Raw genomic sequence first — 14,989 nt, forward strand, 5'->3', positions numbered from 1 at the left:
AGATGCCAGAACACTCCTGGGTCTGGAAAAGGACCTGGCGACCCAGCAGTTGCAAGGAGAGAGAGTGCTGACTGGAATGGTAAGCTGCCAATGTTTGTGATACAGGGTTTAACATGGTTGGATTTGTAGAGAGTTCAGTAAAGCCGTATTGATCCCCCTCTACCCTTCCCATCACATTCTGCCTCGGAAAACACTTTTCTATTCACAGTTGCAATGAGATTTTGAGTCCCAGAATTAGAATGAATAGAATTAGAACCCATTCAATTCAATCAGAATTCTCTCTGGTTTATTCCTTTCCATTCTGACTGTTTTGAGCAGGCTAGACAGGTTAGGATGTGCACCAGCATTCTAGACCCAAGCTACTCACTCATCTCTCATTTATTCCCAGAATCCCCACAGTTATCATGTTCTGGGGAAACTTCATCTCCTGGAGGTAAGTACAGCTCCTGTAGATTTATCTTACATAGAACAACCAGAAAATCACTTTCCTTTCCTAATATCAGCATTTGAAACCGCTCACTTTGTTTTGGATTCTCCATACATGATTCTACTGAAAACAACGTTTAGATGACCATTCATTTAATACATATACTTATATAAGGATGATTCCTCACAAAACTAGAACACTTTTTTTTTTCATGAAATGCAATCTGTAGAATGTTCCTTTGGAGGAAGGATTGTTGGGATATATTTGACATTTAACTTAAAGCATAGTTGAAAAGTATTTAATTGAAGTTGGAATATTTGTTGCTATGTTGTTGCCTTAGGTCTCTCTTTATGTTGTCTCTTGTCGCAATGTTTTTTCTTATATTTCTGTGTTATATATACATATATATTTACAATTTTTAATCCCAGCCCACGTCCCCGCACGAGGTCTTTTGCCTCACCGTCATTGTGAATAAGAATTTGTTCTTAACTGACCTGCCTAGCTAAATAAAATAAATACAAAAAAATAGTGACATTTTGGCCTTACCAGGCCTCCTTTAAGAGTAAATATTTCAGTTGTAGGTGCTACAAAGCAACATTTGGTGTCATATTCAACTTTACTGCTTGCTCTGTTATATGAGTAGTATTTTGATTGCAATAACACATTTTTGACATTCTTTTTACACGCTTCAGCACTCGGCGGTCCTGTTCTGTGAGCTTGTGGGGCCTCCCACTTCACAGCCATTGTTGCTCCTAGATGGTTTCCACTTCACAATAACTGCACTTAAGAGTTGAGCAGGGCAGATATGTGATGAACTGACTTGTTGGAAAGGTGCCATTCTATGATGGTGCCACATTGAAAGTCACTGAGCCCTTCAGTAAGGCCATTCTTTTGCAACTGTGCCTATGGAGATTGTATACAAGGGTGTGGCTGAAATAGCCAAATCCAATCATTTGAAGGGGTGACCACATACCTTTGTGTGTATATATAGTGCATTATTTCCCATGTTTATAGCCAATAGGCTATAAAGGCCAGGGGCAGTTGTGTAATTCAAATAAAACCAGAGAGGAAGAGGCGAATTTGTAAGACAAGAAGACATTGCAAGATGCAGATTACCAAAACAGAGCACGCTTCTGCCTTCTGCTTCTCTCGTTCACGCTGGCCTGCCTGTCTCTTCGCTAATGATGCTAGTTAGTGTGTGTTCAGTCTTTGGTCTGTTGCGTGAAGAATATCCTAGCCAATTCATGGCACCGATTTTTACAGTCAGTCTTGCTGGTACGAGGTAGTCTACTCGAACTTTTTGTCTCATATGAAATTTTAGTAGACTTCCGGTAGCCTGCATCGATTACGCTTTTCAGACATAATGGAATGTGACCCCTTCAAATCCCGTCGGCTACTGCATGTTTGTTTCTCTGTCTGTTAGGGTAGGTATTACACTATGGTTTTTAAAATACCGACACGAAACCTTATCTGGTGATATGAATGGATATTTTATTTGTCTGTAAAGGAATGCCATTATGCCGCTTCTGAAGCAGGACTAAGATCCATCACTATGCAACCAGAACTATCAATCAAATAATTGCTGCCTGCGCGCAGTCCACTCTCCTAAAAAAACTGACTAACGTTTGTTAAATACCGTAATTTACCGAGACATGTTGTAGAAATAAAACGCATCTAGCTACCATACCATAAAAAAAGAAAAATCAGCGATGTTTATTGTTGTCTGGGGAAAAAAATACAGTACATTTTACACCGGAGCAGAATTATACTGGCTGAAAAGGTACAGACAGACCTGATGCGGCACTTTTTTTTTATAGTCTGAAAAGTTATCAATTGGAACTATCTGTAGCTGCGTTCTACGTCTGTAAAGGGTGGCTGTATATATAACTTCATTTGCTGGCCCTGGCGGTCATACATAGTTAATAGGACCATTATTCTGCATTGTAAATGAACGTGTTATTTTATATATTTTTTTCTTATCGTTTTAACGGAAAAACTATATAAAAATGGCCGTTTAAACATTGAGCAAAATTGTCCAGTTGTCACATCCTTAATTCAAAGTATACTATTTTTTTTATTGGGCTTGTTTTTTACAATTATTGTCAAACGTACTTTACAGGAAAATCAAAGTTGTGGTAGTTTTACATTTATGTCCCATTTTATACAGATAAATTGGCAATGTAACCAATCACAGCCCTCCTTTTACGTCTATCATTGCACATCCTGCAAATCACTAGCAGAGGGCGACCATTTTGAATCCAATTTCACATTCACGCTCTTGGAAATGCTTAAAAATGTCATCATAAAAGCAGCAGAGATCCCACTCTGGATCTTTGGTATGCACCGACAAATGACATAATATGGAGTCTTGCAGGAGTCCTGGGTAAGCAAAATATCACAAATATTCCAACAATAACTATTTTTTAAGATGCATGTCAAATATATGTCAACAATACTTCTTCCAAAGAACCCTTCTATGGATTAAATTGAGTGAAAATCCCCTAAATAATAATTTTGTGAGGAATCGCCCATAAATGTTTGACATGTAGCCTACCTAGTGACTACCTATCCTCTTTTTATATATTTATATATAAAACACAACTGCTTTAGGGACCAATGACAAACACTTAATCGATATAGGCAACTAAAACACTGAAAGCATTGAATTGATTCACTTGCTTGCAGCTTCTGGAGTCACTGGTGTGGATCCTCCGGAATGTGTTGCGTGTGGATGGGAAGACAGGCTCCTGGAACCTGTCTCTGGACTGCAGAACCTTACTACACACCATCTTGACAAATAAAACAAATCAGGACATTCTCCACAGGGAAGGTTTGTAACCACGATGACATACAGTGCCTTCGGAAGGTATTCAGACCCCTATAGACTTTTTCTACATTTTGTTAGGTTACAACCTTATTCTAAAGTGGATTAAATATAAAAATGTCCTCAGCAATCTACACACAATATCTCATAATAACAAAGCAAAAAAACAGGTTTTTACAAATGTTTGCGTATTTAATCAAAATAAATAACAAGTATTCAGACCCTTTGCTATGAGACCCGAAATTGAGCTCAGGTCCATCTTGTTTCCATTGATCATCCTTGATGTTTCTACTACTTAATTGGAGTTCACCTGTGGTAAATTCAATTGATTAGACATGATTTGGAAAGGCACACACCTGTCTATTTATAGGCCCCACAGTTGACAGTGCATGTCAGAGCAAAAACCAAGCCATGAGGTTGAAGGAATTGTCCGTAGATCTCAGAGACAGGATTGTGTCGAGGCACAGATCTGGGGAAGGGTACCAAAACATTTCTGCAGCATTGAAGGTCCCCAAGAACACAGTGGCCTCGATCATTCTTAAACGGAAGAAGTTTGGAACCACCAAGACTCTTCCTAGAGCAGGCGCCCGGCCAAACCAAATTGCCAGGTCGCAATTGTAAATGAGAACTTGTTCTCAACTTGCCTACCTGGTTAAATAAAGGTGTGAAGAAAAAAAAAACTGCGCAATCATGGGAGATGACCAAGAACCCAATGGTCACTCTGACAGAGCTCTACAGTTCCTCTGTGGAGATGGGAGAAGCTCCCAGAAGGACAACAATCTCTGCAGTACTCCACCAGTCAGGCCTTTATGGTAGAGTGGCCAGATCGAAGCTACTCCTCAGTAAAAGGCGCATGACAGTGCGCTTGGAGTTTGCCAAAAGGCACCTAAAGTCACTCAGACCATGAGAAACAAGATTCTCTGGTCTGATGAAACCAAGATTGAACTCTTTGGCCTGAATGCCAAGTGTCACATTTGGAGGAAACCTGGCACCATCACTACAGTGAAGCATTTTGGTGGCAGCATCATGCTGTGAGGATGTTTTTCAGCAGCAGAGACAGGGAAACTAGTCAGGATCGAGGCAAAGATGAATGGAGGGAGCAAAGTACAGAGCGGTCCTTGATGAAAACTGTCTCCAGAGTCCTCAGGACCTCAGACTGAGGGCGAAGGTTCACCTTCCAACCGGACAATGACCGTAAGCACACAGCCAAGACAACGCAGGAGTGGCTTCAGGATACATCTCAATGTCCTTGAGTGGCCCAGCCAGAGCCCGTTCTTGAACCCAATCGAACATCTCTGAAGAGGCCTGAAATCAGCTGAGTAGCCACGCTCCTCATCCAACCTGACAGCGCTTGAGAGGATTTGCAGAGAAGAATGGGAGAAACTCCCCAAATACAGGTGTGCCAAGCTTCTAATGTCATACCCAAGAAGACTCGAGGATGTGGTGAAGGTGCTTCAATCAAGTGCTGAGTAAAGGGTCTGAATACTTATTTCAGTTTACATTTTTATAAATTAGAAACATTTCTAAAAACCTGTTTTGGTTTTGTCATTATGGGGTATTGTGTGTAGATTGAGGGGGGGTGAATAATCAATATTTGAATAAGGCTGTAACCTAACAAAGTGGAAAAAAGTCAAGGCAATTGTTTTTCATTTATTCAGAATTTCATGAACCATGTGTTTCCCCCAAAATCTTACAAATATCATTGTATGTCAAGACTGCACACAGACACCTCAGTGTCTGTGTCCCATAGACCTAAGATTCTTTACTTGTGCATTCATATTCCATGTATTCCATTCTGGTTTGTGTCTGATAATCTATTCTGTTCTGTGTTTCCTGAACCCCAGTCGTTACTGAAAGGAGGAGAAGCCAGTACATTGTGGTTACAGGTTACTGTGAAGGACAACATGAACCATTATATGCTCACCACATGCTTGCTGCGCTACCTACACCCATATTACCAATGTTGTTATTATTACAAATGTTTATTTTTATTTACAATTGTAATTTATTGTAAAAACAAAAGGCAATGTTTAGCTATTACCCAGGACAATAAGAAATCCCATTGGCTATTTAGCCATTCTATAGCCAGATATTTAAATATTTATACTGTTACATTGGTCAGCGTTAGAATGCATTCTGAGTGTGGTGCTTCGGTTAGTTTTCAGACTACTAACCCTAGCCTACTATTCAATTGATTTACTTTAAATTGAAGGAATGTATTTATTCCCTTTAAATTCAGGTTGTATGCTGATTCTGTATTTTTCTACGTGAACCAAATAGTAAAATAATCATATTTGGAGGACAAAGTGTTTGTTTTAATTAACTTCATTGAAAGTCAAAAGGCTGATTTTTGTAACATTTGATTCCTTTCAGTCGCTACAATATGATACAGCAGCAGGTAGCAATGTTGGAACTAACATAAGTTGCGTGTAACCAATCTTTATTTTGAAATCTCACCTTTATTTTGAAAAACGATCCACTAAGTAGAAGACATTTTTTTGTTTCCGGAACAAAAATAAACAAAAAAGAGAACCTGCGAGAAGCTAGCCACAATAAGGACTAGCCACAATAGTGGAATTTACGGGTTGTCTTCAAAATAAAAGCTCCCATTTGACTGACTTCAAACTGATACAAGTGGATTCCTTGGGTGCGTATGTAAATTCACTCTGGCTATCTACTCTGATTTCAGAACACTCTCGTTCGAGTATGCCAGAGCACAGAATAACTGAGGCTACTAACACGCAACACTAGTTGAATATGACGGGTGTCAGTAAAGGTTGACAAAAACCATTATTCAATTGTTGCTAGCAGCACTGTTAGTCACTAATGCTCTAGATAACATGAAAACAGCCTAACTAGCTCTGCTCGGGTTAGTAAAATGGTCAGAGTGAGGTGGTTTCTCATTTGTGTCTGGAAGTAGCTAGCAAACTAGCCAACTTTAGCCAGTTTGCTTCTGTGCTTGACTGCAGTTGTGAGGTCAGAAAGCTCGGATCAACCCCACTCCTCGGCCAGAAAGAAACACTCTGAATTTACAAATGAACGATCTGACAACACTGAATTTGAAAACGGCTCAGAGCGCACTTTGACACACTGGAGGTCATTTACGAATGAACGATCTGACTACACTGAATTTGAAAACGGCTCAGAGCGCACTTTGACACACTGGAGGTCATTTACGAATGCACCCATTATTTTGACTAGATAATGCTAAACAAGTTATTATTGAGAGTCACAACTCTCTTTTATAAGAAAGCCCTGTATACATTACAATAAAAACAGAATAATAAAACAGGTGTATGAAACTAATTCAGCGCACAATAAAATAAACATGTAATAATAGGTTGGAATGTTATATAAATTCAACAAAAGAGAATTGTTATTTTGATAAGAACAAAAAACAGTTAATCCCATTGTGGATGTATTAGACTAGAATTGCATTGGGGGCATACTTATATGCACTGTACAGCCTTACCTATTCATCTTGGGTCCATGAAATGGGTTATCAGCCTACTAAGTGACACCAACAGATTACAATTCTGACGAGTTTACACATATATTAGCATTGTAGCGCATATTGTGGGACTGAAATGAGCCACATTAAGCTCTAAGTAGGCTAATACCCCATTGCAATATGAACAGTACCTGTCAAGTTTGGACACACCTACTCAGTCAAGGGTTCTTTATGTTTTACTCTTCTCTGAGTTGTAGAGTAATGGTGAAGACATACTATGAAATAACACATACGGAGTCATGTATTAACCAAAAAAGTGTTAAAACAAATCAGAAATATATTTTAGATTCTTCAAAGTAGCCATGCTTTGCCTTGACAGCTTCACAAGGTAGTCACCTGGAATGCCTTTCAACTAACAGGTTTGCCTTGTTAAAAGTCCATTTGTGGAATTTCTTTCCTTAATGCATTTGATCCAATCAGTGGTGTTGTGACATGGTAGGGGTGGTATACAGAAGATTATTAGAAGACTATTTGGTAAAGACCAAGTCCATATTATGGCAAGCAAAGCTCAAATAAGCAAGGAGAGATGATAGTCCATCGTTACTTTAAGACATGAAGGTCAGTTAATCCGGAAAATTTCAAGAATTTTGGAAGTTTCTTCAAGTGTAGTCGTAAAACCATCAAACGCTATGATGAAACTGGCTCTCATGAAGACAGCCACAGGAAAGGAAGACCCAGACGTACCTCTGCTGCAGAGAATAAGTTCATTAGTTAACTGCACCTCAGATTGCAGCCCAAATAAATGCTTCACAGAGTTCAAGTAACAGACACATCTCAACATCAACTGTTCAGAGGAGACTGCATGAATCAGGCCTTCATGGTCGAATTGCTGCAAAGAAACCACTACTAAAGGACACCAATGAGAAGAAGAGACTTGCTTGGGCCAAGAAACACAAGCATTGGACATTAGACTGGTGGAAATATGTCCTTTGCTCTAAGGAATCCAAATGGGAGATTGTGTTGGTGTGGTTCCCACTGTGGGTCTGGTGACAGTCAGTGATTTTATTTAGAATTCAAGGCACACTTAACCAGCATGGCTACACCAGCATTCTGCAGTGGTACTTCATCCCATCTAGTTTGTGTTTAGTGGGACTATCATTTTTTTTAACAGGACAATGACCCAAAACACACCTCCAGGCTATGTAAGGGGTATTTGACCAAGGAGAGTGATGAAGTGCTGCATCAGATGACCTGGCCTCCACAATCACCCAACCTCAACCCAATTGAGATGGTTGGGGATGAGTTGGACTGCAGAGTGAAGGAAAAGCATCCAACAAGTGCTCAGCATATGTGGGAACTCCTTCAAGACTGTTGGAAATGTCTTATGAAGCTGGTTGAGAGAATGCCAAGAGTGTGCAAAGCTGTCAAGGCAAAGGGTGGCTACTTGAAAGAATCTCAAATATAAAATATGTTTAGATTGAACACTTTTTGGGTTATTACATGATTCCATGTGTTATTTCATATATGTATTGTCTAAACTATTATTCTACCATGTAGAAAATAGTAAGAATAAAGAAAAACCCTTAATGGGTAGGTGTCCAAACTTATGAGTTCGCCCCTAATGCAATTCTAAAGTATAATACATCCACAGTGCGATTTAAACAGAGTCACTTTTTTTATATCAAATTAACTAGCTATTTCATCTTAAGCATTATCTAGTCCAAATATGTCATGATTACAATATTTGTCACCATTTGAATTACTTCCAATTGCGGACATTTATTTTGAAGGCGAACAGCAAATTCCACTGTTGTGGAAAATCCTTATTGTGTCTAGCTCCACAGATAAAAATATATTTACGTTTGAAGCATACCGTGTGAACTTTGAGGACGTTGATTGAACACTGCAATGCAAATGACTATAACATAAGTGTTTAAATTAGACATAGTGCCAAGAACATGACCGATACCGTCGTCTTTCATGCTCAGCTAGCCTCCATCATTGAGGTTTTGGCGAATGCAGCCGTTGCCGAAATCTGCAAACTTGTAGATGATGGCCATGCTGCCTTACGTTTGGAAATTTCCCATAGTCAAAAAGAAATCGATAACCTGCGGAAGAAGCTGCTTTTGACAAAATACCAGAGTTCTCAACAGGGCACAGAGAAATTCGGAGCCCTGCGACGCACAGTTCACTGGCGCGACACCAATCGTGTTGCCCGAGCAAGAGGGAGCTTAGTAGGAAAGTCATCAGACAGACTTAGATATTGTAGTTTTTTTTAAACCATATTTCAACACGTTAAAAATAATGGTCATGTAGAATATATTGGATATTGTAGTTAAAAAACAAACATATTTCAACACTTTCAAAATAATGGGTCATGTAGAATATGTAACGTTTATAAGGGTTTGTGTTTTCTGGTGCAGTGGAGAATTGTTTTGCCGACAGTGAAAGGGGCAACTTAACGCAGGATGTCACCAACTGGAGAGATTCAGGACGCACAGCGACAGACCAGGATGGGAGCATGCAGGTCAGTTGTCATAGACATGGTCAAATATATGATTTGTTTTCTCATATTTCAAATGGGTTTGGGGATATGTTTCTAATCAAATGTTCCGGATGAATACAAAACAGATGGCAGATATGCGAGAGGCACCTCTCATCAAAATGGAGAACCTTGACACCAGTAGAACGGAAGGTATTTTTGTGCAACCTATCAAATCTATGCAGTTTACACTTTATGTTAAGTAAAGACTTAAGTGTGTATTGCAGTATTTTATTACCTTCTTAGTCATAACCCATAACTATTAAATAAGGCAAAGAAGAATCAGTCTCCACTACAGGAAGCTGATGCTGTGCTTTACGTTGACCCATTTCAGAGATTGTCCAACCAGTCAGTGAGAGCAGTGTGAAGATCATTGTAGCAGAACCAGGTTCTTCATCATCTACTGAACCCACAGACCTTCTGGACCAGCAGGGCAACAGACACAGAGCTCCAGACACCTCACTCAATATAGAACCTGAAAACCAGACGTTCCAGCATCCAGCGTCACAATACAACAGAGCAAGACAGGACCATCAGGTTGCTGAGGGTGTGACCTGGGAAACTGACCATCAACCCATAGAATACAGCCTGTCCCAATGGACAGAGAACCAAGAGACTGACAACCCAACTGTGAATGCTCCTCACAATGCAGGGCCAGACTCCAAGAGGCTGTCTGGACATCCAGAGAGGAGAGGGGCGCCAGGTAACTCAGGCGTCAGCATGTCTGCTTCAGGCTCTCTGGACTGGGTGCCTGATGTGGTGATGGTGGACTCAGTTCCCATTAAAGTGGAGGTAGATATGAGTTCAGAATGGAGCATAATTGGCCAAGAGGCGACATCTGGAGAGGTTTGTTCAGAAAGCAGGCAGCTTGTGGACAACAGAGGAAGAGGGGGAATGGAGTCTGGACAGACAACGTGTCCCCCTGACACTCAACATGCAGAGCAAGGGACAACTGTAGGATCAAGGTCCAAGATGTCAGATTTCAACAGACTGTCCTCCCTAAACAGCTTTTCATCCCCAAGTATTACTCTCCTCCAGGTTCCCCAAAGAGGGAAGCCAGCCCCCTTCCTGAATTTCAACATAAGTACCACTTCTTCATCGAAAGGCATAGAAAAGCAGCAACAACAGCTGACGTCTCACTCGTCCAAGAGTCAGCTCCGGTGCAGCCTCTGTGGAAAGCCCTTCCCCCAGCCGGCGCACCTGCGGAGGCACATGCGGGTCCATACGGGGGAGAAACCGTACGACTGCAGCCACTGCACCAAGCGCTTCTCCCACAGCCACCAGCTGAAGATGCATGAGAGGGTCCACACCGGAGAGAAACCATTTCATTGCATCTACTGTGGGAAGTGCTTCACCCAGTCTGGCCACATGAAGAAGCACCTCCTCGTCCACACTGGTGGCAGGCCACAGGACGTTGTGCTGCCCTGAGTGTTCCAAGGTGAAGTTCCGACTAGATACAGATCTAGGATCAGCTTCCTCTTCCCCAATCCTAACCTTCACCACTTGTGGAAAAAGATGCTAAACTTACCCAACATCAGCATCTAGGGGCAACTTCACACTTCTCCACCCGGCGTAATGATAGGCAGTGCCAGGAGTTTTTCCTCACCACGTGACAAGACCAAGGAAAAACTCCTGGCCCTAGTTGTAAGAGGAATGGCTCCACACTACTGGGGTTTTCATATGAACACTGGGTCCATGTGTTTTTAACAGTTTGGATGTTTTCCACATTGAACACGACCCTCTGTGTGTAGTGGTTGTGTTTTCAGTTCAGCTAGCTTAATGCTTGGTCCAGAGTGGATTGATAATGTATAAGTTATTACAGGTGAAGATTTTAAACATCCTCATGAATTTGTATTTGTGCAGTGGTGCACCAAAGAACAGCATTTAAGAATTCAGGAAGCTCTGGACAGGTGCCTGGGTGAGCAAATCCTGTTGGTGGTTGAGAGCCCGTTGCTCGGCTCTTCTCTTACCTGCACGCAGGAAAGAGGAGGAAGGTTCAGGGAAGAGCGCAACGGTGACCTCTTTTCTGGACATCGACATGGCAGAAGAGCAAAGCGACAGTTTCACGGACACCAACACAGTCCTGGCACTGTAAATGGACATGGTGACCTAGCTGGTGCAAGTAGAGAGAGTGCTGACTGGAATGGTAGGCTGTCAGTGGTTGGGTTTATAGAACTATCTTCATACCCCTTTACCTTCTTCATCATATTCAGCCTCGGAAACCATATGCTGTTTTTTGAGTCCCAGATTTGGAATGAATTGAATTTCAACCCAATCAATTCAATCAGAGTTCTCTCTGGTTTATTCCTTTACATTCTGACTGTTTTGAGCAGGTTTGACAGGTTAGGATGTGCATCATCACTGTAGACCTGGAGTCTTCAACCTTTCCTTGCCCAGGGATCCCCGCCCAGGCAAACCGGCCAACCAGGGATCCCCGCCCAGTCAAACCGGCCAACCAGGGATCCCCACCCAGTCAAACCGGCCAACCAGGGATCCCCGCCCAGTCAAACCGGCCAACCAGGGATCCCCACCCAGTCAAACCGGCTAACCAGGGATCCCCACCCAGTCAAACCGGCCAACCAGGGATCCCCGCCCAGGCAAACCGGCCAACCAGGGATCCCCACCCAGGCAAACCGGCCAACCAGCGATCCTCATCATATGTTAGCAAAACATTTTTCACATGTCTTATCATCAGGAGAATGGCAGGGAGAAGTTATCAACATTTTAAAATAAATGTAATTTTTAAAGAATTTTGACCTTGCCACATTATAATTGGAAGAGGAACTCTAACATAGCCTATAAGCTAGACCGGTAACTGCTAACACATTTTCACTAAGAGCTGCTGTTTAGCTGGTTAAACAAAGGTTAGCCGTGTGTTGGCAAAAATGAAGTCAAGAAAGCTTACCAGCAGCACTTGCCTCACTGGTGGCCTATTGACTGGGGGACTATTGACTGGGGGATAACTGACTGGGGGACTATTGACTGGGGGACTATTGACTGGGGGATGACTGACTAGGGGATGACTGACTGGGGGACTATTGACTGGGGGATAACTGACTGGGGGACTATTGACTGGGGGACTATTGACTGGTGGATGACTGACTGGGGGACTATTGACTGGGGGATGACTGACTGGGGGACTATTGACTGGGGGATGACTGACTGGGGGATTATTGACTAGGGGGCTATTGACTGCGGGGCTATTGACTGCGGGGCTATTGACTGGGGGGCTATTGACTGGGGGGCTATTGACTGGGGGATGACTGACTGGGGGGCTATTGACTGCGGGGCTATTGACTGCGGGGCTATTGACTGGGGGGCTATTGACTGGGGGGGCTATTGACTGGGGGCTATTGACTGGGGGGCTATTGACTGGGGGATGACTGACTGGGGGGCTATTGACTGGGGGACTATTGACTGGGGGGCTATTGACTGGGGGGGCTATTGACTGGGGGGCTATTGACTGGGGGGGCTATTGACTGGGGGGCTATTGACTGGGGGGGCTATTGACTGGGGGGCTATTGACTGGGGGGCTATTGACTGGGGGGGCTATTGACTGGAGGGCTATTGACTGGGGGACTATTGACTGGGGGACTATTGACTGGGGGACTATTGATGGGAGATGACTGACTGGGGGACTATTGACTGGGGCTTTCTTAACGCCTGTGTCAGATACTCCAGTGAGTGTAATTAGCTCCAGTGAGTGTATTAGACATTCTCATTAGACATTCTCTTTTCTGCTGTAAGTATATATTTTGTTGCTAGCGATATTTATAAAAACATTTTAAATATATATTTTTTAATACCCCTAAGGGGTGTGGCCCCCCGGTTGAATAGCTCTGCTCTAGAAACCAAGCTACTCACTCACCTCTTCTTTAATCCCAGAATCCCCAGAGGTACTATGGTCTAGGGAAACCTCATCTTCTGGAGGTATTAACAGTACCTGTAGATTTATCTCACCTAGAACATCACCTTCCTACTTTCATAATATCAGATTTGAAACCACTCGCTCGTTGTTTTTGATTCTCCATACAGATTAACATTCATATAATAGACTTATACAGTTGGGGCAAAATGTATTGTGTTTACACTGACTGTACAAAACATTTGGAACACCTTCCTAATATTGAGTTGAACCCCCCCTTTGCTCTTAGAAAAGTCTCAATTGGTCGGGGCATGGACTCTACAAGGTGTTGTAAGACTCTCCCCACTCCCTTTCACCCTCAGAACATGGACTCTACAAGGTGTTGTAAGACGCTCCCCACTCCCTTTCACCCTCAGAACGGCCTCAGTTCTTCAGAACATGGACTCTACAAGGTGTTGTAAGACTCTCCCCACTCCCTTTCACCCTCAGAACAGCCTCAGTTCTTCAGAACATGGACTCTACAAGGTGTTGTAAGCGTTCAATAAGGATGCTGGTCCATGTTGCCTCCAAGGCTTCCCACAGTTGTGTCAAGTTGGCTGAATGTCCTTTGGGTGGTGGACTATTCTTGATACACACAGGAAACTCAAAAAGAAAGGAGGACCAAGGCGCTCTTCATATAATTGATTAAAATGCCTTTATTAGTATGGCATGTTCAATAGAAACAAAGTTTTTAAAAACCGATGTGTTTCGGCTGCATGGCCTTCGTCAGGGAGTACAAAAAAAGGAATACAATGTCCTCTTTTGAACAGCTTTTCAATTAGCCCTAATTGGAAGAGGGAGTGGTTACACAGGAAACTGTTGAGCGTGAAAATCCCAGCATCATTGCAGGTCTTGACACAAACCGGTGTGCCTGGCACCTACTACCATACCACGTTCAAAGGCACTTAAATATTGTGTCTTGCCCATTCACCCTCTGAATGGCACACATACCCAATCCATGTCTCAATTGTCTCAAGGCTAAAAAATAATTATTTAACCTGTATCCTGATTGAAGTGGATTTAATAAGTGACATTAATAAGGGATCATAGCTTTCATCTGGATTCACCTGGTCAGTCTATGTCATGGAAAGAGCAGGTGTTCATAATGTAATGTGTTGTACACGCAGTGTGGGTGTGTTTATCTGTGTGGGTACATGTGTACTAACGTGTGGAGAATCAGGGCAGGTGGTCGGTCCAGTTCAAGTGTTCAAGCAGTCTGATGGCTTGTGGACAGAAACTGTCTCTTGAGCTTGTTGGTATCAGACCTCGTGCTCCGATACCGTCTGCCCAACGGTAAGGAAGTGAACAGCTTGTGACTGGGGTGTGTGGTCCTTGATGATGCTGCGGGCCTTCCTCAGGCACCGTTTCCAGTAGATGTCTTTGATGGGTGGAAGCTCGGTCCCAGTGTTGTACTGGGCCTTCTTCACCACTCGCTGGAGGGCCTTGCGGTCATGGACGGAGACATACCCGTACCAGGTAGTGATGCAACTGGTCAGGACGCTTTCGATTGTGCAGCGGTAGTATTTGTAGTGGCATGACGAATTTCTTCAGCCGCCTTGACAATAGTGGTGGTGGTGTTGGTCCATGACAAGTTCTCAGTGATGTGGACGCAGAGGAACTTAAAACGGTTGACTCTCTCTTCTGCAATCCCATTGATGTGGATTGGGGTATGTTCCCTCCTCTGCTTCCTGAAGTCAACAGTCAACTTTTTTTGCTGACGTTGAAGGAGAAGTTGTTGTGATAACGCTACAGTGCCAGTTCACTTACTTCCTTCTTATAGGCTGACTCGTCGTTGTTGGTTATCAGGTCTACAACTGTGGTGTCGTCAGCAAACTTGATGA

General features: G+C 42.7%; 1 protein-coding gene and 1 long non-coding RNA gene across 3 annotated transcripts; both read left to right on the forward strand.

Annotated features, from left to right (window-relative positions):
• The first annotated feature begins 456 nt into the window (after positions 1–456).
• On the forward strand, positions 457–6,096 carry LOC118941411. Of its 2 annotated transcripts, none has more exons than XR_005037629.1 (3): positions 457–1,851; positions 3,113–3,257; positions 5,096–6,096. It is a non-coding gene; the product is annotated as an uncharacterized LOC118941411 (long non-coding RNA). The 2 variants fall into 2 exon arrangements; XR_005037628.1 differs by lacking the exon at positions 457–1,851 and adding an exon at positions 1,885–2,810 and having other exon boundaries at positions 5,096–6,095.
• Positions 6,097–8,510: 2,414 nt separating this feature from the next.
• LOC110497283 (B-cell CLL/lymphoma 6 member B protein) lies at positions 8,511–11,994 on the forward strand. The gene is made up of 4 exons (XM_021573316.2): positions 8,511–8,940; positions 9,126–9,229; positions 9,334–9,397; positions 9,579–11,994. Exons 1-4 carry the CDS (start codon positions 8,661–8,663, stop codon positions 10,670–10,672), a joined length of 1,542 nt encoding a protein of 513 aa, XP_021428991.2. The 5' UTR covers positions 8,511–8,660; the 3' UTR covers positions 10,673–11,994.
• Positions 11,995–14,989: the final 2,995 nt, after the last annotated feature.

Source organism: Oncorhynchus mykiss, chromosome 19 (genome assembly GCF_013265735.2).
Source record: "Oncorhynchus mykiss isolate Arlee chromosome 19, USDA_OmykA_1.1, whole genome shotgun sequence".
Taxonomy (NCBI): domain Eukaryota; kingdom Metazoa; phylum Chordata; class Actinopteri; order Salmoniformes; family Salmonidae; genus Oncorhynchus; species Oncorhynchus mykiss.